At 43.6% G+C, this 21,455-nt stretch overlaps 1 protein-coding gene across 1 annotated transcript in view; it reads left to right on the plus strand.

Moving 5' to 3' along the window:
- The window catches only part of LOC106545629 (mitogen-activated protein kinase kinase kinase 3-like), a 98,637-nt gene extending 77,514 nt beyond the window's left edge, over nt 1–21,123 (plus strand). Inside the window, exons 11-17 of the mRNA XM_087712413.1 lie at nt 1,064–1,153; nt 4,779–4,976; nt 6,963–7,111; nt 12,439–12,570; nt 16,987–17,116; nt 19,467–19,644; nt 20,580–21,123. Of these exons, the coding sequence (XP_087568539.1) occupies nt 1,064–1,153; nt 4,779–4,976; nt 6,963–7,111; nt 12,439–12,570; nt 16,987–17,116; nt 19,467–19,644; nt 20,580–20,808 (1,106 nt within the window). The 3' untranslated portion in view covers nt 20,809–21,123. The remainder of the gene's footprint in view (nt 1–1,063; nt 1,154–4,778; nt 4,977–6,962; nt 7,112–12,438; nt 12,571–16,986; nt 17,117–19,466; nt 19,645–20,579) is intronic.
- Nucleotides 21,124–21,455: the final 332 nt, after the last annotated feature.

Below are 21,455 nucleotides of genomic sequence, written 5' to 3' on the forward strand. Positions count from 1 at the left end.
AGAGGAAGGAAGGAAGGAAGGACAGGAGGGAGGGAGGACAGTGAGAGAGAAAGGAAAGAAACAAAGAAGGGAAAAAAGAAAGAAAGAAAAAATAGGTAAGTGTTTGGCTTGAGGTGATATTGTGTTGCAACAAATATTGGAAGCGGATTTCAGTTTTAGGTTGTGGGACTTTTTTTAATATGCCTCCAGGGTGGGTTCAAGTTTTTAATTAAACTTTCATTTGCCTGATCCCCAAGTGTCCGGCTCATTCGACTGCCCCCCTCTTTTCTTTCATATTCAACCCATTAAGGAGAAACAGCTGAACTGTCTTAGGAGATGATGATCAAGTGTTGGTTAAGCGATGTGGAGAATGAGAAAGAGTTATAATAACTGGGCCTAAAGCAGGACTGTTTAAGGCAGCATAAGGAAACAAAATGAAATTTTAGCCTTTTGTAACCGTTGGCTGCGATATTTGCTATTTTGTAAATTCCTTTATCTTCTCTTGGTTTTGTAAAAACAAAAAAAAATATTGTTTCCACCAAGTGGGCCACTTCTCATTTATCTTAAGTCACCTGCCTTATCTCGGAGAAGCTGCTAAGAGCTTCCTCGTGCAGATATTGCCCGTAGGAAAACAAGAGCCATTTTGATGTTAATAGCCAAGGCCCCAGGCTAGAAATCAGGAGCCTGTGAGTTCTAGTTCGGCCTCAGCCATGGAAGCCAGCTGGGGGACATTGGGCCAATCACCAGGCGCCTGTGACTTCGACGACTTCTTCTCAAGCTGCAGAGTTATATTGCTGTTCTGGTTGAAAATCTGCATGTTACATTTTTTCAAATAATCTTTGGCTGCAGGGATGAAAAGAGCATGCTGGAGCAATTTTAAAAAAACAACTTTTTTGACGCTTTTCTTCATGGGTAAAAGTAATGGGAGGAACTCTGCTGTAAAAGAACAGCCTATTATTTAATTCTGCCTCTTAAGTCAACTTCTGACCGGGGTTGGATCCTGGACGGGCTCCTGTTGGCAGGAGGGGGTGAAGCCGGGCAACATTTTGCATCTTTTCACCTTTTTTTCTTCTCTCTTGGACAGATTTCAATGTCCCGTTTTGTGACCGAGGAAAAGGCGGCACCTTCCCAAGGCAGTATCATCTCTCCCAGAGTCGCAAGGACTACAATGATGGTAAGCCAGCCAAAACAAGGGTTTTTAATTGCTTTCGAATGAGAATGTTATGAAAGCAGATAGTCTCAAAAAAGGCAGCACGGCGGCTGTGAAGGTGCAGTGCAAACAGTTTCCCTGGCAGTGGAGATGACTGGCACGAGAGAAGAGAGAGAGAGAGAGAGAGAGAGAGAGAGAGAGAAGGGAGGGAGAAAAAAGGAGAAGAAAGAGAGAGGGAGTGTGAAAGAAAATGAAAATGGGACAGAAAGGAGGGAGGGAGAAAAAGAGAAAGAAAGAATGAAGTAGGGAGGAATAAAGGAAAGGAGAAAAGAGAGAGAAAGAGAGAAAAAGAAGAAAAGAAAGAAAAGAGGAATGGACAAAGTGAAAGAAAAAAGAGAAAGAAAGAAAAAAGAAAAGGAAGTGAAAGGAAAAAAGGAGAAGAAAAGAAAAGAGGAAGCACAGAAGGAAATGAAAGAAAAAAGGGGAGAGAAAGAAAGAAAAAAGGAAGGAAGGGAAAGAAAAAAAGGAGAAAAAAAGAAAAGAGGAAGCACAGAAGGAAATGAAAGAAAAAAAGGGAAAGAAAGAAAGAAAAAGAAGGAAGGGAAAGAAAAAAAGGAGGAAAAAAGAAAAGAGGAAGCACAGAAGGAAATGAAAGAAAAAGGGGAGAGAAAGAAAGAAAAAAGGAAGAAAGTGAAAGAAAAAAAGGAGAAAAAAAGAAAAGAGGAAGCACAGAAGGAAATGGAAGAAAAAAAGGGAAAAGAAAGAAAGAAAAAAGGAAGGAAGGAAGGGAAAGAAAAAAGGAGAAAAAAAGAAAAGAGGAAGCACAGAAGGAAATGAAAGAAAAAAGGGAACAAAAGAAAGAAAAAAGGAAGGAAGGGAAAGAAAGAAAGAAAGAAATTTTGGCCAAAATAACTTCAGTCACCAAGTGGTGGCTAACATCACCTTGGCTTTTTTTCTATCATTCCCTGCAGATCTTTTGGGAATAACTTAGGTAGGCAGTGCAGGAACTTCCTATACCTGTGATGGGGAACTTGTGGCAGGTGTTCCAGTGGAGGCATGCAAAGCCCTCTCTCTGGGTCTGCACACCATCACCAGCCGCTCACTGGTTTCCAGTGCATGCATGCGCTCGCAAGCCAACTGATCCAGAAACATCTTCCTGTGTCCATCTTCCTTTAAAGGCGTTGTTTTTTTTTTTAATGGCCAGCCTAAAATCAGCCTCGTCAAAGAACAAATTGGAGATGTGTTTCTTGGAATAGCAGTTTCCACACTTAGAGCTGCGGTAGCTGAACATTATAAAGCTGAATTCCAACATATGTGAAGGACAAATTCTGGCGTATCAAGTATGTAAATGAGATAAGAGAGAGATGGAAAGAGACAGAGAGTCTGTGCTTAAAGCCACCCAGCTAGAAAGGAAGGGACCTTGAATCCAAGTCCGACCTTAGCCCTGGAAGACAGCTGGCGGATCCTGGACCAGACCCTCTTCCGCCAGCCCACCTCACAGGGTTGTTATTATTGGGTGGATAAATAGAAGATGCTGGGATATGTTCACGGCCTTAACTGTTAAAATTGATGAAGTGAGAAACGAACAAGCGGAAAAGACAGAAGAAATTCAGAATCTGCTTTCTATTACACCAGAATTCAAGACATGAAATAGTGATATAGAATAGAATGGAATGGAATATGATAGAATGGAATGGAATAGAATAGAATAGAATAGAATAGAATAGAATAGAATAGGAAAGAATGGAATAGGATGGAATGGAATGGAATAGAATATGAAAGAATGGAATGGAATAGGATGGAATGGAATGGAATAGAATAGAATAGAATAGAATAGAAAGGAATGGAATGGAATAGAATGGAGTGGAATGGAATAGAATAGGAAAGTATGGAATGGAATAGGATGGAATGGAATGGAATAGAATACGAAAGAATGGAATGGAATAGAATAGAAAGGAATGGAATGGAGTGGAATGGAATAGAATAGGAAAGAATGGAATAGAATAGGATGGAATGGAATAGAATACGAAAGAATGGAATGGAATAGGATGGAGTGGAATGGAATAGAATAGAAAAGGAAGGGATGGAATAGGATAGGATGGGATAGATAGGATAGGAAGGAGTGGAATGGAAAGGAATGGAAAGGAATAGAATAGAATAGAATAGAATAGAATAGAATAGAATAGAACAGAATAGAATTCTGTATTAGCCAAGTGTGATTGGGGACACAAGGAATTTGTCTTTGGTGCAGATTCTCTCAATGTACATAAAAAGACAAGATACATTCATCAAGAATCATACAGCACAACACTTAGTGATAGTCATAGCATACAAATAAGCAATCAGGAAACAATCAATATCAATATTAATCATAAGGATACATGCTACAAAGTTACAGTCTTGCAGTCGTATGTGGGAGGAGATGGGTGATAGGAATGATGAGAAGATTAATAGTAATGCAGCCTTAATGAATAGTTTGACAGTGGTGAGGGAATTATTTGTTTAGCAGAGTGAGGGTGTTCGGGGGAAAACTGTCCTTGTGCCTAGTTGTTCTGGTGTGCAGTGGTCCGTAGTGTCATTTTGAGGATAGGAGTTGAAACAATTGATGACCAGGATGCGAGGGGTCTGTAGATATTTGTAAATAAATAAAATGTAAACAAAAGGATTGGAAAATGGTGCCTTCCGCTAACTTCAGATCATTCCTTGATCCTCACTGAATGTTACAGTTGAAATGTTCTAGTAGCAAAGAGAAGAGGGAAGAAGAGGTGGTTCCATAGAGGGATCTTCATTTCAGGAGAGGTTAAACGAATTTGGGGGAAATTCCTTTCATTGAGATTCCCACGCCACTTCCATTGGGATCCCAGCTGTCCTCTTCTATAAATCACGGGATTGTTTGATTTAAGAAATTATGATGCAAGAATACATCAAGATGACTCATAAACTTGGACAAGATGATTTTGCTCAAGCAAAACTCCCCAATCCAGTTTAAGGAGACCCAATTAGCTTAAAAACAAGCTATATTCCCGTTCGGTCAACACACTCAGGGAGGGACACTGCACATACATGTAAGAAACACGGTTAATGTACCGATAGACCTTGACTTACAATGCTTCATTTAGTAAGCGTTCACGTCTTACTTGGCAACAGAGCTCTTGGGCTCCATTGTGGTCATAGGTTGAGGACCACTTAGAATAGCAGAGTTGGAAGGGACCTTGAAGGTCTTCTAGTCCAACCCCCTGCTTAGGCAGGAAACCCTATACCACTTCAGATAAATGGTTATCCAATCTCTTCTTAAAAACTTCCAGTGTTGGAGCATTTACTACCTCTGGAGTTGTTCCACTGATTAATTGTTCTAACTGTTGGGAAATTTCCTCCTTAGTTCTAAGTTCTTCTCTCCTTGATTAGTTTCCACCCATTGCTTCTTGTTCTACCCTCAGGTTCCTTGGAGAATAGTTTGACTCCCTCTTCTTTGTGGCAACCCCTGAGATATCGGAAGACTCCTGTCATGTCTCCCCTAGTCCTTCTTTTCATTAAACTAGACATAGCCAGTTCCTGCAACTGTCCTCGTATGTTTAACTTGTATATCAGACAATGAAACCTTCTTGGTCTCAATTTATTTATTTTTGTTCTGCCTTGATTGATTCCCAAGGCCGCAGGACATTTCCTAGGAGTTATGCTCCTCCTGAGAACCTGTTCCAGCTTCTGCCTTCCAGCCGAACCAAGAGTTTCAACGGAGACAGCAAGTTAATCACCATGCGGTACGAGGAACGGGGGAACAACAAGTGGTGGCACAATTGCGACAAGATCTTTGAAGGCTTCAGTTCTCCGTCTCCCAAGGCCAGGAACAGTAAGTCGCTCCAGAGTTGGGGTTGTCTGTTGGGTTATGTGGAAGTAGTTGGGAATTCCTTGGTGACCTTCAACGCTACCTTGGACCCCTCTTGGGGATTCACTCAGAGGAGGAACATCTGGGTTGGCTGATAACGTAGACCGTTGTGTGGAACGGATGGCCTTAGAGGGTGCTATTTGCCTTGAGCGGGAGGAGAGGGAGAGGGAAGCACCCTTGAATGGTGGGGAGACCATCCCTTGTTTGCCGTTTTCCAGAGATAAGATGATGGTCTCAAGGGCGGGACAAGAGGAGGTCTACAGCCCCCTTGCTATCAAAACAAGGCTTCTATTCTGAGTCAAAAAGCCTTGAGGAAATTTGGACGTCTTCCATGGTTGATGGTGCAAAGTTTAAAACAAAAACCGAATGGCCCACGGCTTCCCTTGTCTTCCCCGATTTCCATTTCGAGACTTTCCTGGAATGACCCAGGTCTTCCCCAATGTTTTCAGAGACGTATGGAAGAAGGAGAATATTTGCAGCTCAGGGTTGAACTGCAGGGGTCCTTGGTGCTCTCTGAGGTTTTCCAATGGAAGCCACAAATTCTGTAAGAGAAAAGAAATCGTGCTACCGTATTTTTTGGAGTACAAGACGTACCTTTCCCCCCCACCGTCCACAAGAGCGTGGAAATGTTGGTGCGTCTTATACACCGAATACAGCCGATTTTGGCCTCCTGGAGCTCTGCCCCGCATCCCATTTTTGAAAGAAAAAAAACAGGCCGTTTTTCACACCAATTGAGGTGTTTTTGCCTTCCCCCAGCCCCCAGGAGCACAGTGCAGGCTTCAGCAGAGGTGGGGGAAGGCAAAAATGCCTCTGTTTTTGTGAAAAAAGGCCCATTTTTTGCAAAAATTGGGGTGTTTTTGCCATCCCCCCAGCCCTGCTGGAGACTGCAGAGTGCTCCTGGGGGCTGGGGAGGACCGAAACTTTTTTTTCTTACTTACCTCTTTGAAATCTTGGTGCATCTGATAACACTGGTGCATCTTATAGTCTGAAAAATACGGTAATTGTAGATTGGTGGGGGCCACTAGCCTGTATTTTAGAATCATAACAACTAAGGCTGGAAGTACTAGGGGAGCATTCGGATTTTGATGAAATCACTATGGGTTGTCCTCGACTTAACAACAGGTCATTTAGTGACCAACGGCACTGAAAAGGGGACTTACAACTGTTTTTCACAGATGCGACTTTTGTAGAATCCGCAGGGCCATGTGACGACAACTCAAGACGCTTGGCAGCCGTCTTGCATTTATGACCGTTGTGTCCCAGGGTCATGTAGATCCCCTTTTGCCACCTTCTGAACAAACCAAGTCAATGGGCCAGCCAGATTCGCTTAACAGCCAGATTATTACTGATACATCAGCTGCAGTGGTTCACTTAACAACTGTGGAAAGAAAGGTCGTGAAGCGGGGCAAAACTCACCTAACAATGGTCTCGCATAACAACAGAAACGGTGGGCTCAGTTCAGTGGTGGGTTCTGGATCCCGTTGCAACTGGTACGGTGCAACGGGGCCCGGCATCCACCACTTGAACGCCCGCAGCACGCGGACGCGTCCTTACCTCCTGTGACGCTCCGCAACGCCTCCGTGACGCTCCAGCTGCTTGGCGGAGCGTCGCGCAGGCGCCGTATGCTCCGTGCACATGCACAGAAGCGCCGAAGAGCTCAAATACTGGTAAGGATTTACCAGTAAGGATTTTACGGGCGGGTGGGTGGGCCCTCCGGAGCACCATACTGGAACGGAACCTGGTGCTCCCGGCAGGCACCTGTACACCCGTACCACCTGCAACCCACCGCTGGCTCAGTTGTAGTTCTAAGTCGTAGATTCTGCCAAGAAAAAGAATGTGTTTTGCTCAACGTTGTACATGATCCGCGCATAGTTGGAGGGGTTGACGCCTGAGGAGCTGGAGTTGTGGGAAGGTTGCTGACTTGTTCTTCTTGCTTCTGCCCCCTTTTAGCGCTGCAGGCCCCAGTGAATTGGAGGCTTGGGAAGCTGTTGGGCCGAGGAGCTTTCGGAGAAGTCTACCTTTGCTATGATGTTGACATTGGACGGGAGCTGTCTGTGAAGCAGGTGCCCTTTGACCCCGACAGCCAAGAGACCAGCAAAGTGAGTGTTTGGTCAGATAGAACGGAAGAGGAGAGAATGGTAACGTTCTTCACTGGCCAAGTGGGATTGGGCACCCACAAGGGGTTTCTCTAGGGTGCATTAAGCTTCCATTGTACACGTAGACAGCAAGGGATTAAATCATGACCATGTTCATAAAATACCATCATCATAAATGGTAAAATACAACACTCGGTGATAGATTGAGATCATTTTTTGTTTTTTCCTGTCCCTATCTCTCTCTCTCTATCTCTACCTTTCTTTCTTTCCCCTCCTTCCTTCCTTCTTTTCTACCTGATTCTTTATTTATCTATCTACTCTATACTTTCTTTTCCTTCCTTCCTTCCTTCCTTCCTTTCTGATTCATTGTCTCTCTCTCTCTCTTTCTTTTCTTTCTCTTTCTGCCTGATTTTCACTCACTCACTATCTATCTTTCTCTGTCTCCTTCCTTCCTTTTTTCTTTCTTTCCTTCTATACCTGATTCTTATTCTATCTCTACCTTTCTTTTCCTTCCTTCCTTTCTTTCTACCTGATTCATTCTCTCTCTTTCTTTCTTTCCTTTCTACATGATTCTCACTCACTCACTAACTCACTCTATCTTTCTCTGTCTCCTTCCTTCCTCTTTTCTTTCTTTCCTTCTTTCTACCTGATTTTTATTCATTCTATCTATCTATCTATCTATCTATCTATCTATCTATCTATCTATCTATCTATCTATCTATCTATCTATCTATCTATCTATCTATCTATCTATATTTTTCTTTCTTCCTTCCTTCCTGATTCTTATTCTCTCTCCCTTCCTTCCTTCCTTTCTTCTTTCCTTCCTTCCTTCCTGATTCTTATTCTCTCTCTCTCTCTCTCTCTCTCTCTCTCTCTCTCTCTCTCTCTCTCTCCCCCCCCCCCCTTCCTTCCTTCCTGGTTCTTATTCTCTCTGTCTCCCTTCCTTCCTTCCTTCCTTCCTTCCTTCCTTCCTTCCTTCCTTCCTTCCTTCCTTCCTTCCTACCTACCTACCTACCTACCTACCTACCTACCTACCTGATTCTTATTCTTTCTCTCTCTGTTCATCTATCTATTTCTGTCTCTGTATCTATCTCTTTCGCCATCCATCCATCCCTCAGATGTTTTCATCCAAATAGACTCAATTTCCTTAAGCAACGCAGTGGTGTCATCAGGCATCACAATCACCACAAATGGGCCATTTTTATGGACCCGAGGGAGGCACAGGTCCCGCTTACCCACCCACCCCAATCGGGCCATTAAACCGGGGTCTCATTCTGCTCACCCTTAAGTGGGCTCCCTGCAGTTGTGCTGCTTTAAAAAAAAAAACAACCATGCTTCCAGTTACAATCTAGGCTTTTCCACTGTTACTCAGCTCTTCCGTTTCAATTCCTGCCGTTTTTGGGGATTCAGACAGGAAACATTAGTGGCCAAATATTGTTTAGAAGCAGAATCGCTTTCCTGGAAAAGCCTTCAGATCTGCATGATGCTAACTTAAAGCTGTAGTAACCTCTTGCTCAGGCCGTCGTTTTCCTTGAATTGCAAAGAAAGAAATAGTCAACTTTGAAGTTTTAAATTGGGATGCCAGATCTTGCAAAGGGCAAACGCTTGATAAAGGTAGTCCTTGACTTACGACCACAACTGAGACCCCCCCAAAAAATTATGTTGCTGAGTGAGAGATTTGTTAAATAAGTTTGGCCCCATTTTATGACCTTTCTTGCCACAATGACTAAGCGAAACATTGCAGCTGCTAAAAGTTAATAACACAGTTGTTCAGCGAATCTGACTCTCTCCCCATTGACTTTGCTTGTCAGACGGTCCCAAAAAATGATCACATGACCCCAGGACACCGTCATAAGTACATGTCAGTTGCCAAGCACCTGAGTTTTGATCAGGCGACCATGGGGAATTCTGCAAATAAGTGTGAAAAATAAAAGTCAAAAGTTTTTCCAGTGCCGTTTTAAGTAAATGGATGATTGTAAGTTAAGGATGTTCTTGTAATTGCAAGTAATGCCATCCTTTTAAATATGTGGGTGGCTTAAAATATCCCAGTTATATCTGAAAAATGAGTGAGAAAATGTGTTTGCTGTGTTTATAAAATGTTTTGCAAGGAAATTAAAAACAGACAGAAATCCCCCAGAGTCCATATCATTTATGAGAAATGACCTTATAAAGCAATTTGGTTGCTTAATTCCGAAACTCAGGAGCGAATGAATGTGTTGGGAACTGTTTGACCATTGGCAATAAGTAAGTAAGTGATTTAGTAAGTCAATAGTTGGAGATGTTTAGTTGTGTCATCTTGAACTTGCTGATTCTTCTCCATGTTTCACTGGCAATTTAAAATTTAAAAAAAAAATGGAATTTGGAAGCTTGCCTTGTCCCTGTTTGAATTCACTGAATAGCGAAAGGAGATTTTTCAAGGACTTTTAAGGCCACGCAAATCTGCTGGCTTTGCAAACAGGGTAGCAGCTCTCACGATAGATAGTCCTTGATTTACAGCCATTCGCTTAGTGAGCGCTTGAAGTTACGACGGCACTGAAAAAAGTGACCTATGACTGTTTTTCACACATACGATCATGGGCCGCATCTCTGTGGTCCTATCAACAAAATTTGGGCTCGTTGGCAACTGGCGTGTACCGTATTTTGGGGGGCATAAGACGCACCAAGATTTTGAAGAGGCAAATTTTTTAAAAAAGTTTTTTGCATTCTGTAGACCTCCCAAAAACGCCCCATTTTTTGCAAAAACAGGTCATTTTTTGTCAATAAAAGGGCATGCATAGACTTTAGGAGGCTTGTAAAGTGCTCCTGGGGACTGGGGGGGGGACGAGCCCCCAGGAGCACTCTGGAAGCCTCCTAAAGGCTATGTAAGGCCATTTTGTTGAAGGAGGCGGGGTTTTGAGAGGCCAAAAATGCTGTATTCAGTGTATAAGACGCACCCAGATTTTCACCCTCTTTTTTGAGGGAAAAGGTGCATCTTATACTCTGAAAAATATAGTATGTACCATGTCTGCCACCTCCCTGGTCATGCGATCACCATTTATGATCTTCCCATTCAGCTTCCAACAAGTGAAGTCAATGCGAGACATTAGATTCACTTAATGACTGCCGGTTCCAATCTGGGTTGGTCACTGCATCCTGCACCATTATCCTGAGACGTGTACTATATATTTGCCTTCATTCACTTAATGACCGACTGCATGAGTCACTTGTTAACTGCAGCAATCCTCATTGTGGCCAAAAGGTCATTCTAATGGGGGGGGGGAGAGAACTCACTTAACAACCCTCACTTAACAACCACCTTGCTTAACAACAGAAATTTTGGCCTCCATTGCAGTTGTAAGTCGAGGTCTATCTATGCTGGGGATGAACACTAAGGTTGATCAGTATCTTTATGTGCTTTAATTTTTAGTAAGGGTTTTTTAAAAAGGAAGATTAAAAACGAATACAAAGTTAAGGGGAAGAAACGAAACTGAAAGCTGATAATACAAGAGGGAAAAATAGAGAAGGAAGGAGAAAAAAAAGAACTTATTTTTCTTTGCTGCAATTGTAACCAGAATTATGAAGCTGCCTCTTTACAGTTAAAAGATAGAACAGAGTAGAACAGAGTAGAGTAGAATAGAATAGAATAGAATAGAATAGAATAGAATAGAATAGCAGATTTGGAAGGGACTTTGGAAGGCTTTCCTGCTTAGGCAGGAAACCCTACAACCACTTCAGACAAATGGCTATCCAACATCTTCTTAAAGACTTCCAGTGTTGGAGAATTCACAACCTCCGGAGGCAACTTCTGTTCCACTGATTAATTGTTCTAACTGTCAGTAAATTTCTCCTCAGTTCTAAGTTGCTTCTCTCCTTGATTAGTTTCCACCCATTGCTTCTTGTCCTGCCCTCAGGAGCCTTGGAGAATAGTTTGACTCCCTCTTCTTTGGGGCAACCCCTGAGATATTGGAAGACTGCTATCATGTCTCCCCTAGTCCTTCTTTTCATTAAACTAGACATATAGCTCTCTTCTTTCTCTAGTCCATCAGCAAAACTATAAATCATTATTTTCTGTTTAGTCCATAAAGGGATTCCAATCAACAATACAAAGATATTATCTTTTCTCTAATCGAAAAAGCCAACTTAACTATCTCCCATCATCTTTAACAAGATCCCACCATTGTGGGAACAGGTAGTCCTCCACTTTTGACAATTCATATAGTGGCCATTCAAAGTTACAGCGGCCCTGAAAAAAGCGATTTATGACCATTTTTCACACTTACGACCATTGCAGCATCCCCAGGGTCACGTGATCAAAATTCGGCCGCTTGGCAACTGACTCATATTTATGACGGTTGCAGCATCCCGGAGTCACGTTGATCCCCTTTTGACAAGCAAAGTCAGTGGTGATTCATTTAATAACCATATGACTAAGGCAACAGCTGCAATGATTCACTTAACTGTGACAAGACAGGTTGTAAAATGGAGCAAATTCACTTAACTACTGTCTCGCTTAGCAACAGGGGCTCCCTTGTGGCCAAAAGTCTAGGATTACCCGTATAGCCAAATCTTTCCATTCTTATCTTCATGCTTCTTCTGAGCTTCTTTAATGTATCTTGGAGGCCACCAATGAAAACAGGAAGATTTCACATTTCTGGATCATCCTTTTGCATCCGGGGGACAAAATCAGGGGTGGAATCCAGCAGGTTCTGGAGAACCAGTAGTGGAAATTTTGAGTAGTTTGGAGAACCCTCTGAAAATAGCACCTCTGGCTAGCTCCGGAGAGGGGAGGGAATGGAGATTTCGCAGTATTCTTCCCCTGCCATGGCCACCAAGCCACGTCCACAGTAGTAAAAAAAAAAATCAAATTTCACCACTGGGCAAAATGATTGCAAAACTCTGTTCTTCTCTTAAGCAGGCCAGAATAGCAATAGCAATAGCAGTTAGACTTATATACCGCTTCCTAGGGCTTTCAGCCCTCTCTAAGCGGTTTACAGAGAGTCAGCATATTGCCCCCAACAACAATCCGGGTCCTCATTTCACCCACCTCGGAAGGATGGAAGGCTGAGTCAACCCTGAGCCGGTGAGATTTGAACAGCCGAACTGCAGATAACAGTCAGCTGAAGTGGACTGCAGTACTGCATTTAACCACTGCGCCACTTCGGCTCGTAGGGGGGAAAAAAAACGCAAATCCACCTCGGTAAACTCATAGCTTATTCCTTGCAAGTTTGGAACTAGGAAACAAGAAAGAAACTAAATTTTATTTCCTAGATTCGTTCGTTCACCATATCTGATATCTGGTTGTATCCACCAATCTGCTTTTCGCTCAGTTAATGAATTTGGATTTATTTCAGGAAGTGAATGCCTTGGAGTGTGAGATCCAGCTGCTTAAAACTCTCCGCCACGAGAGGATAGTACAGTATTACGGCTGTCTCCGCGATCCGGAAGAGAGGAAACTGTCTATCTTCGTGGAATATATGCCTGGGGTAAGCCATTTTATTTATCGGTTTATTAAGTGTATTTCTACCCTGTTTTCCCGAAAATAAGACACCCTCCCAGATAAGGCCAATCGGGCTTTTGAGCACATGCACTGAAATAAGCTCTTCCCCGAAAATATTGCAACACAGCAGCAGCCATGAGGTGACCACGCTCTCCGTCTCCTGCACCTTAAATATAATAAGACCTCCCCGAAAATAAGGCCAAGCGCTTATTTCGGGGGTCAAAAGAAAATAAGACCCTGTCTTATTTTCAGGAAAAAAACAGTGTCCATTGGGATCCAAGAGATTCTTTGTGTCTTACGTATATGGAATACATGGAAAATATTCATTGTATAATTTTAAAACCCTACAGCCGTCCATTGGAACTATACACAGGTAGACCTACAACAGTTCCCTTAGCACTGAAAAGGTTATTTATGTCTGTTTTTCATGCTTACGACCGCTGCAGCATTCCCATGGTCACGAAATCAAAATTAAGATGCTTGCGGAGCTGTCTCACATTTGTGACGGGTTGCAATGCCTCGGGATCACGTGATCCCCTTTTGCGACCTTCTGGCAAGCAAAGTCAATGGGGAAGCCAGATTCCCTTAACAACCGTGTTACTAACTAAACAACTGCAGTGATCCACTTAACAACCGTTGCAAGGAAGGTTATAGAATGAGGCAAAATTGACTTAACAAATGTCCACAACAGATGTTTCGGGGTCAAATTTTGGTTGTGGTGAGAGTGCAGTACTGCAGGGCTACTTCTGCTGACTGCCGGCTGCCTGCAATTTGGTAGTTCGAACCTCACCAGGCTCAAGGTTTGAGTCAACTTCCATCCTTCTGAGGTGGGTAAAATGAGGACCCAGATTGTTGGGGGCAAGAGGCTGACTCTGTAAACTGTTTAGAGCAGTGTTTCTCAACCTTGGCAACTTGAAGATGTCCGGACTTCAACTCCCAGAATACCCCAGCCAGCGAATGCTGGCTGGGGAATTCTGGGAGTTGAAGTCCAGACATCTTCAAGTTGCCAAGGTTGAGAAACACTGGTTTAGAGAGAGCTGTAAAGCACTGTAAAGTGGTATATAAGTCTATAAAGCGGTATATAAGCAGTAAACGGAGCCATGGTGGATTTCATTCCCAGAATTCATCAGCCAATATGCTGCGGGGAATTCTGGGAGTTGAAATTGAAATATCTTTAAAGTTTTCTGAGGTTAAGAAAAACACTATTCTTAGGGGAACAATACAGTTAATCCTTGATTTATGACCATAGTTGGGACAAGAATTTCCATGGCTAAACAAGACAGTGGTTAAGTGAATCACTCTGGATTGTATGACCTGTTTTTGAATTGGTTGTTAACCAAGTTACTGCAGTTATTAAATGAGTCGCACATTTTTAAATGAACCCTGCTTCTCTCCTGAACTTGGATTATTGTCAGAAGCTGGCTTAGATGTTACAAGTGACAATGATGTGACCTCAGGACAGTGAAACTATCATGAATACATGCCAGTTGCCAAGTGCCCAAAATTTGACCACATGACCATGTGGATGCTGTTATGGTTGTGATGGGCACGATAAATTAGAATATAGAATAATAGAATTGGAAGGGGCTTTGGAGGTCTTCTAGTCCAACCCCCTGCTTAGGCAGGAAATCCTACAACCACTTCAGACAAATGGTCCACCAACATCTTCTTGAAAACCTCCAGTGTTGGAGCATTCACAACTTCTGGAGGCAAATTGTTCCACTGATTAATTGTTCTAACTGTCAGGAAATTTGTCCTTAGTTCTAAGTTGCTTCTCTCCTTGATTAGTTCCCACCCATTGCTTCTTGTTCCGCCCTCAGGTGCCTTGGAGAATAGCTTGACTCCCTCTTCTTTGTGGCAGCCCCTGAGATATTGGAAGACTGCTATCATGTCTCCCCTATTCCTTCTTTTCATTAAACTAGACACACCCAGTTCCTGCAACCGTTCTTCATATGTTTTAGCCTCCAGTGTCCCCTAATCCTCTTTGCTGCTCTTCTCTGCACTCTTTCCAGAGTCTCCACATCTTTTCTACATCATGGCGACCAAAACTGAATGCAATATTCCAAGTGTGGCCTTACCAAGGCATTATAAAGTGCTATTAACACTTCACCTGATTTTGATTCTATCCCTCTGCTTATGCAGCCCAGAACTGTATTGTAGGTCACTTTTTCAGTGCCATTTGAATAGTCGCTAAATTATAAGTTGTGAGTTAAGGACTATCTGTGTAAGAGACTGTCCTGAGTGCAGATTCCAGCTAGCTGCTTTAAATTGAGTCCCAATCTGTACAATTCGCACCGACTCAGCCTAAACCTGGGAATAGGAAGAGATGAAATCCTCGTTTGGATATGGCTGGATAAAGAGTCACCACAAAAGAATGAAAAAAGGAAAAAGGGAACAAAAGGACTTTTTTTCCAACCAGGAAGCACCAGGCCCTGAGAACAAAGGTTTCCGCTTAACACAGATGCTAATATTCACTTTTCTTTGTTTCTCCCCCCAAAAACACGAGTGCTCTGGCGAGACCTCATTTCGGAAGCTATTTATTGCACTTTCCCACTATAACAAAGTTTGTTTTGATCCAATGCAGGCCGCAGTCACATTAAGCCTTGATTGGGGGTGCAAAGAACTGGGAGGCCCCCATATGCTTAACCCACCATTCAGTGAATCAGAGCAGTTGGGTATGGGCTACAGTTAGTCCTTGACTTATGGCCACTATTGAGCCCAGCGTTTCTGTTTTTAAGCGGGGCAAGTGAGTTTTGCCCCATTTTACCATTTCTTGCCACTGTTGTTAAGTGAATCAGTGCGGTTGTTCAGTTAACAACAAACACAGTTGTTAAGCTTACCCGTGCTTACTTTACTTGCCGGGGGTGGGTGGGGGTGGAGTCGCAAAAACAGATGACACAACCGATCCCAGAAAACTGCCACCGTCATAAATATGAACCAGTTGCCAAATACCCAAGTTTTGATCCCCTGACCATGGGAATGCTGTAACAGTCACAAGAAAAATAGTCCGAAAAATAGTCTTTTTTTTTCCAGTGCTGTTGTAACGGTCACTAAATGAATGGTTCTAAGTTGAGGACTACCAGGGTTAATGAGGGAAGCAGTAGAAAAAATATTCACCTTGGTGCCATTCTTAGTTCTGTGAAATTTCTGGCAGCCTGCAAACAGAATGGATAAGGAATATCTTCTCTCTCTTTCCCATTGTGGCCAACACAAACTTCTGTTCTAATAGCTAATACTGTACAGGTAGTTCTCGACTTAACCTCTTTTAATGGCCAATCAGTTTTATAGAAGGCATCCCTTACGACCTGCATTCGAAGAGCCGAGGTGGCGCAGTGGTTAAATGCAGCACTGCAGGCTACTTCAGCTGACTGTAGTTCTGCAGTTCGGCTGTTCAAATCTCACCGGCTCAAGGTTGAACTCAGCCTTCCATCCTTCCGAGGTGGGTAAAATGAGGACCCGGATTGTTGTTGGGGGCGATATGCTGACTCTGTAAACCGCTTAGAGAGGGCTGAAAGCCCTATGAAGCGGTATATAAGTCTAACTGCTATTGCTAAAGTTCAGGTGGATTTTCCCTGCACAGTCACATGATTGCACTTCCAGTGGCCAGGAGCCGGTTTCTGGTCATTTGTAATGTCCTGTGGTCAGGGGACTGCATTTTACAACTTTTTTTTTTTTTTGCCAACAACTGGCATTTATTTCGGATTCCAGTCCATAACAAACTCTCTGTTTCCTTTTTTTCTTTCATCTCTCTCTCACTTTTTCTTTCTTTTTTCTTTCTTTCTCTTTCTCTTTCTCTCTGTGTGTGAGTCTGTGTGTGTGTGTGTGTGTGTGTATGAGAGTGGTGGGTTTCAAAAATTTTTCGAACCTACTCTGAGGGTGTGACCTCCTTTGTGGGAGTGGCTTGCCGGCCATGTGACCTGGTGGGAGTGGCTTGCCAGCCATGTGTTTTCTTTCTTTCTTTCTTTTCTTTTTTCTTTCTTTCTCTCTCTCTCTTTCCTTCCTTTTGTCTCTCTGTTCCTTTTTTTCTTTCATCTCTCTCTCACTTTTTCTTTCTTTTTTCTTTTTTTCTCTTTCTCTTTCTCTCTGTGTGTGAGTCTGTGTGTGTGTGTGTGTGTGTGTGTGTGTGTGTGAGTGGTGGGTTTCAAAAAAATTTGGACCCTCTTCTGTAGGTGTGGCCTGCTTTCTGGTGGAACCTCTTCTAACCGGTTCGGTAGATTTGACGAACCGGTTCTACCGAACTGGTGCGAACTGGTAGGAACCCACCTCTGAGGTGCGCCTGACTCAAATATGATTGTTTATCCCTTTGAACTTGGTGCCCCCCAGGAGCTGAGAAACGTTTCGGAAGGCGTAGAGTTTCAGGAAGCCAAGAAATTAATCAGTTATTCATCTCTTGTGTTTTTAGGGTTCAATCAAAGACCAGCTAAAAGCCTACGGGGCTTTGACAGAGAATGTGACTCGTAAATATACAAGGCAGATCCTACAAGGCGTCTCCTACCTCCACAGCAACATGATTGTACACAGGGACATTAAAGGTAGGCACAACATGCCAACTCAGAGGACATTTTAAGTCCACCAAAAGGCTTCAAGGACCAAATTTTTTTTTAAAAAAGGTTTCCAACTTGATGGAGCCTGGAATGAAAATTGAGGTTGTGATGAAATCTACGGTGCGATTTCTCAAAGATTTTCATCCCACCGTGAAAATGGCTTTTTCCCCCCCCCCTCCTTACTTTATTTGTAGGACGTTTAGAATTTTTCTAAGATGGGTTCTTGCTCACCATCTGAGCTGATTGTGTTACTGGAAGTGGGAAGGTGATGATTCTGCCTTATGTTCCCCAGTCTGGGGAACAAGCAAGAAAAACACCAGGCAGAAAATATATTTTAATGCAGCGTTTCTCCACCTCAGCAAGTTCAAGATGGTGGATTTCCCCACGCTGGCTGGGGAATTCTGGGAGTTTGAAGTCCACTGATTTTGTAATTGCTGAGGTTGAAAAAACACTTTTAACATCTTTCTTTGGCATTTAGGGGGAATTAGAGGCATTTGAGAGAATCTTCCCACATACCATACGTCTTTCCTTATCACTAAATTAGGGCAAGGCTATCCCAATACAGGTAGTCCTCAACTTATGAGCACAATTGAGCCCAAGATTTACTGTATTTTTTGGAGTATAAAACACACTAAGATCTTGAAGAGGCAAAATTTTTGTGCTCTGCAACCTCCCCAAAAATGGCCCGATTTTTGCTGCTGGAGGGGGCACAAAAATGAGGAAAAAAATGGCCCGTTTTTCACTCATTTTTACCCTCCCCAGCCCCCAGGAGCACTCTGGAAGCCTCCTAAAGGCTATGAATGGCCATTTTTGCAAAAGGGGCAGGGTTTCGGGAGGCCAAAAATGCTGTATTGAGTGTATAAGACACACCCAGATTTTCACCCTCTTTTTTGAGGGGAAAAGGTGCGTCTTATACTCCAAAAAATACGGTAGGTTGCTAAGTGAGAAACCAGTTAAGTGAGGTTTGTCTCATTTTACAATGTTTCTTGCCACATTTGTTAAGTGAATGATGCAGTTGTTCAATTAGTCACATGGTTATTAAGTGAATCTGGCTTCCCTATCGAGTTTGCTTGTCAGAAGATCGAAAAAGGTGATCATGTGACCCTGGGACACATACTGCAGCCGTCATAAATGTGAGTCGGTTGTCAAGCATCCAGATACAAACCATGTGGCCATGAGGATGCTGTGACGGTCGTAAGTGTGAAAAGTGGTCCTTGTAACTTTGAATGGTCACTAAGCAAACTGTTGTAAGTCAAGGACTACCTGTATCTATCTATCAGAATCTCCTTTAAGACATATTTAAAACAAAATTCTCTCTTCCCTCTTTTATCAAATTGAATTAGAACAAAACGGGGGAAATGCCGTCCCAGATTAATGCAAGAACTTTAGCAACCAAAAAGAAAAACAGGAATTTGATGCCAGAAAGGATATGCTAGTTAAAACATGACTTTCCAATAAAAGCAGGGCCACTATTGGGGCTGCTACAATATTGATATAAAGGCGAAGAGATAGGGACACACATATATACACTACATTATTTCACATCATGCATTTCTAAAATATGGACATATACACATACTATTTTATTATAATATGGGATTTTTAATACATTGGTGCACACAAAGTTTCTTACAATATGAGGAAGGTTGCAATTGTTGTGGATCAGGAGTTATCCACATCATCGGGGACCCAAAAAAAAACCCCACCCCAGAATTGGAGCTGCTAGAAAAAATATGTGAGATTTGTTTTGGAGGCTGATAAGAGTTTAGTTTCCAAGGGCTGCTTGTCCGTGTGAGTCCCTAGAGGTAAAATTATGGCCCTGAATATACAGCAAATATGTTGTCTTGTGATGATCTCAATCTTCATTGTGTGCAATCAAGTTCTAAGCACCAGGCACTTGGCTAAGGGAGATGGAATTCAAGGTTTACAGCAATATCCTGCCAATTTACTGCTGACTCTCTGTCATGTTGTCTTCTCATTTGACCTCTCCTCCACCTCCTCCTTCCCTATCTTTTCCTTTTCCTCTTTGTCTATCATCTCCTTCTCCTCTTCCTCCTATCTTTGCTTTTCCCTCTTTGTCTATCATCTCCTTCCTCCATCTATCTATTCTTTTTCCCTCTTTGTCTATCAACTCCTCCTCCTCCTCTTCATTTATCTTTTCCTTTTTCTCTTTGTCTATCTTATCCACCTCTTCTCCTCCTTTCTTCCTCTTCTGTCTTCTCCTTCTCCTCTTTGTCTGTTTCATTCTCCTCCTCCTCCTCCTCATCTTCTTCTTCATCTTTCTTCTCCTTCTTTGTTTCCCTTCTCTGCATTGTTTTTTTTTCCCCCTCCAATCTAGGTGCCAACATTTTGAGAGATTCTGTCGGGAACATTAAACTAGGAGACTTTGGGGCCAGCAAACGCATTCAGACGATCTGCATGTCTGGGACGGGTATAAAATCTGTCACGGGAACTCCCTACTGGATGAGCCCAGAGGTGATTAGCGGAGAAGGCTACGGAAGGAAGGCCGACGTGTGGTAAGAACCATTTTCCCAATCCAGCTTTGTTTACAGCACCAGTCACCAACTGGTGGTCCATGAGAAAATTTTGGTGGTCCAAAGAAAAATTATTAGCATTTTTTATATTGCAATAAATCAGGGCTCCTCAAATTATGGCCCCTGGGCCAGATATGTGCAATGAATTGCTAGTGTTGCTACAGAGTCTCCCCCTTTGGGGGCTTTTTGTGTGGGTCAGAGGGGGCTCAGAAATTCCGATTTGGGGTCTGATTCGGCCTCCTGGTGGGGGGCTTTGGGCGGAGGCTGGGGGGAAGCACCGCTGGTGGCGAAGAGCCGGAGGGCCTTGTTCCAATGGGGCTGCATCATGGCCTGGAACTGGCTGACCATCTCAGCCCCCTGAGCCTCCAGGCGCCGGCACCTGGCCTTGCATTCCCGCAGGTCTTCCCTCTGCTTGGAAAGCCCATTCTTGTAGTCCTCAGTGAGGCGCTTCTGCTGAGCCTCCTTCTCGGTCAGATCCAATTTGAACTGAGCTGTTTTGCCAACTCTTTCTCCTGGTGGCTTCTTAGCTCCAGCAACTGCTTCCAGTTGGGGCCCTAAGGAGCCCGGGCGGGCAGGCGAAAAGTGGCTGGGAAGGGAGGGGCGAGTGGAGGCTGATGAGGCGCCCCTTGATGTGAGTGACATTGAGTTGTCCACGCCCACCCAGTCACATGACCACTTAGCCACGCCCACCCAGCCAGTCATTAGGCAGATCCTATTAGTGGTCCGCGGGATTTAAAATTACGAATTTAGTCCGATTGGACCTGAATCGAGGTCTGAAATGTTGGTGACCCCTGATTTACAGGCTTGATGTGATGGGGAACCAAGGAGGAGAGCAGAGTCCCCTTCGCCTCCCCAAAAGCGTTGCAGAAATAAACATTTTTGGGATTTCTTTTTTCCCCCTCCACGGTCTTTCCCAGGAGTTTGGGTTGCACCGTGGTAGAAATGCTGACCGAGAAGCCACCCTGGGCCGAATACGAAGCCATGGCCGCCATCTTCAAGATTGCGACCCAGCCCACCAAGCCTCAGCTTCCCGACGGCGTTTCGGAGTACTGCCGCAACTTTCTCAAGCTGATCTTTGTGGAGGAAAAGCGGAGGCCCACCGCGGAAGACCTTTTGAGGCACCCGTTTGTGAACTTCAGCCTCTAGCAGCGGTTGGAAGAGGAGGAGGAGGAGGAAACCAAAGACTCCATGCCTAAAGAAAAGGTGTGGATGACGACGGAGACCTGTGTGGTTCTCCGTTCAGCCTCACTTGGGGCTGCTTCTCCCTGAGCTGTGTAGTTTTCTTATCAGCCTCCTTGGCTGGGTCTTATTGTGCCTTTAGGCTGAACCTCCATCCGTCTTGATCCTTCTGGATCACGGGTCCCCAACCTTGGCGACTTTAAGACTTGTGGACTTCAACTCCCAGAGTTCCTCCACAAGTCTTAAAAGTCGCCAAGATTGGAGACCCTTGTTCTAGATCAGTGTTTCTCGACCTTAGCGACTTTAAAGTCCTGTGGACTTCAACTCCCAGAATTCCCCAGCCAGCTCTGCTGGCTGGGGGATTCTGGAAGTTGAAGTCCACAGGACTTAAAGTCGCCAAGGTTGAGAAACACTGATCTAGATGATCAACGAAAAAGGAGGTTTTACCAAACAGTTGGTGCCATTAATAAGAGCTGTGTGTGCCTTGTGAATATTAGCAGGTTTTCTGCTTGGGTTGTTTTCTGATGAGAATTGAATGGGTTGGATCAGCCACTAAGGAACAAAAGAATGAAGGAATCTGGTAGATTCTTGACTAGAGCCCTTGAGTAAAACTG

Source organism: Thamnophis sirtalis, unplaced genomic scaffold (genome assembly GCF_051295495.1).
Source record: "Thamnophis sirtalis isolate CommonGarterSnake01/CBP01778 unplaced genomic scaffold, rThaSir2_p1.2 scaffold_4, whole genome shotgun sequence".
Classification (NCBI taxonomy): domain Eukaryota; kingdom Metazoa; phylum Chordata; class Lepidosauria; order Squamata; family Natricidae; genus Thamnophis; species Thamnophis sirtalis.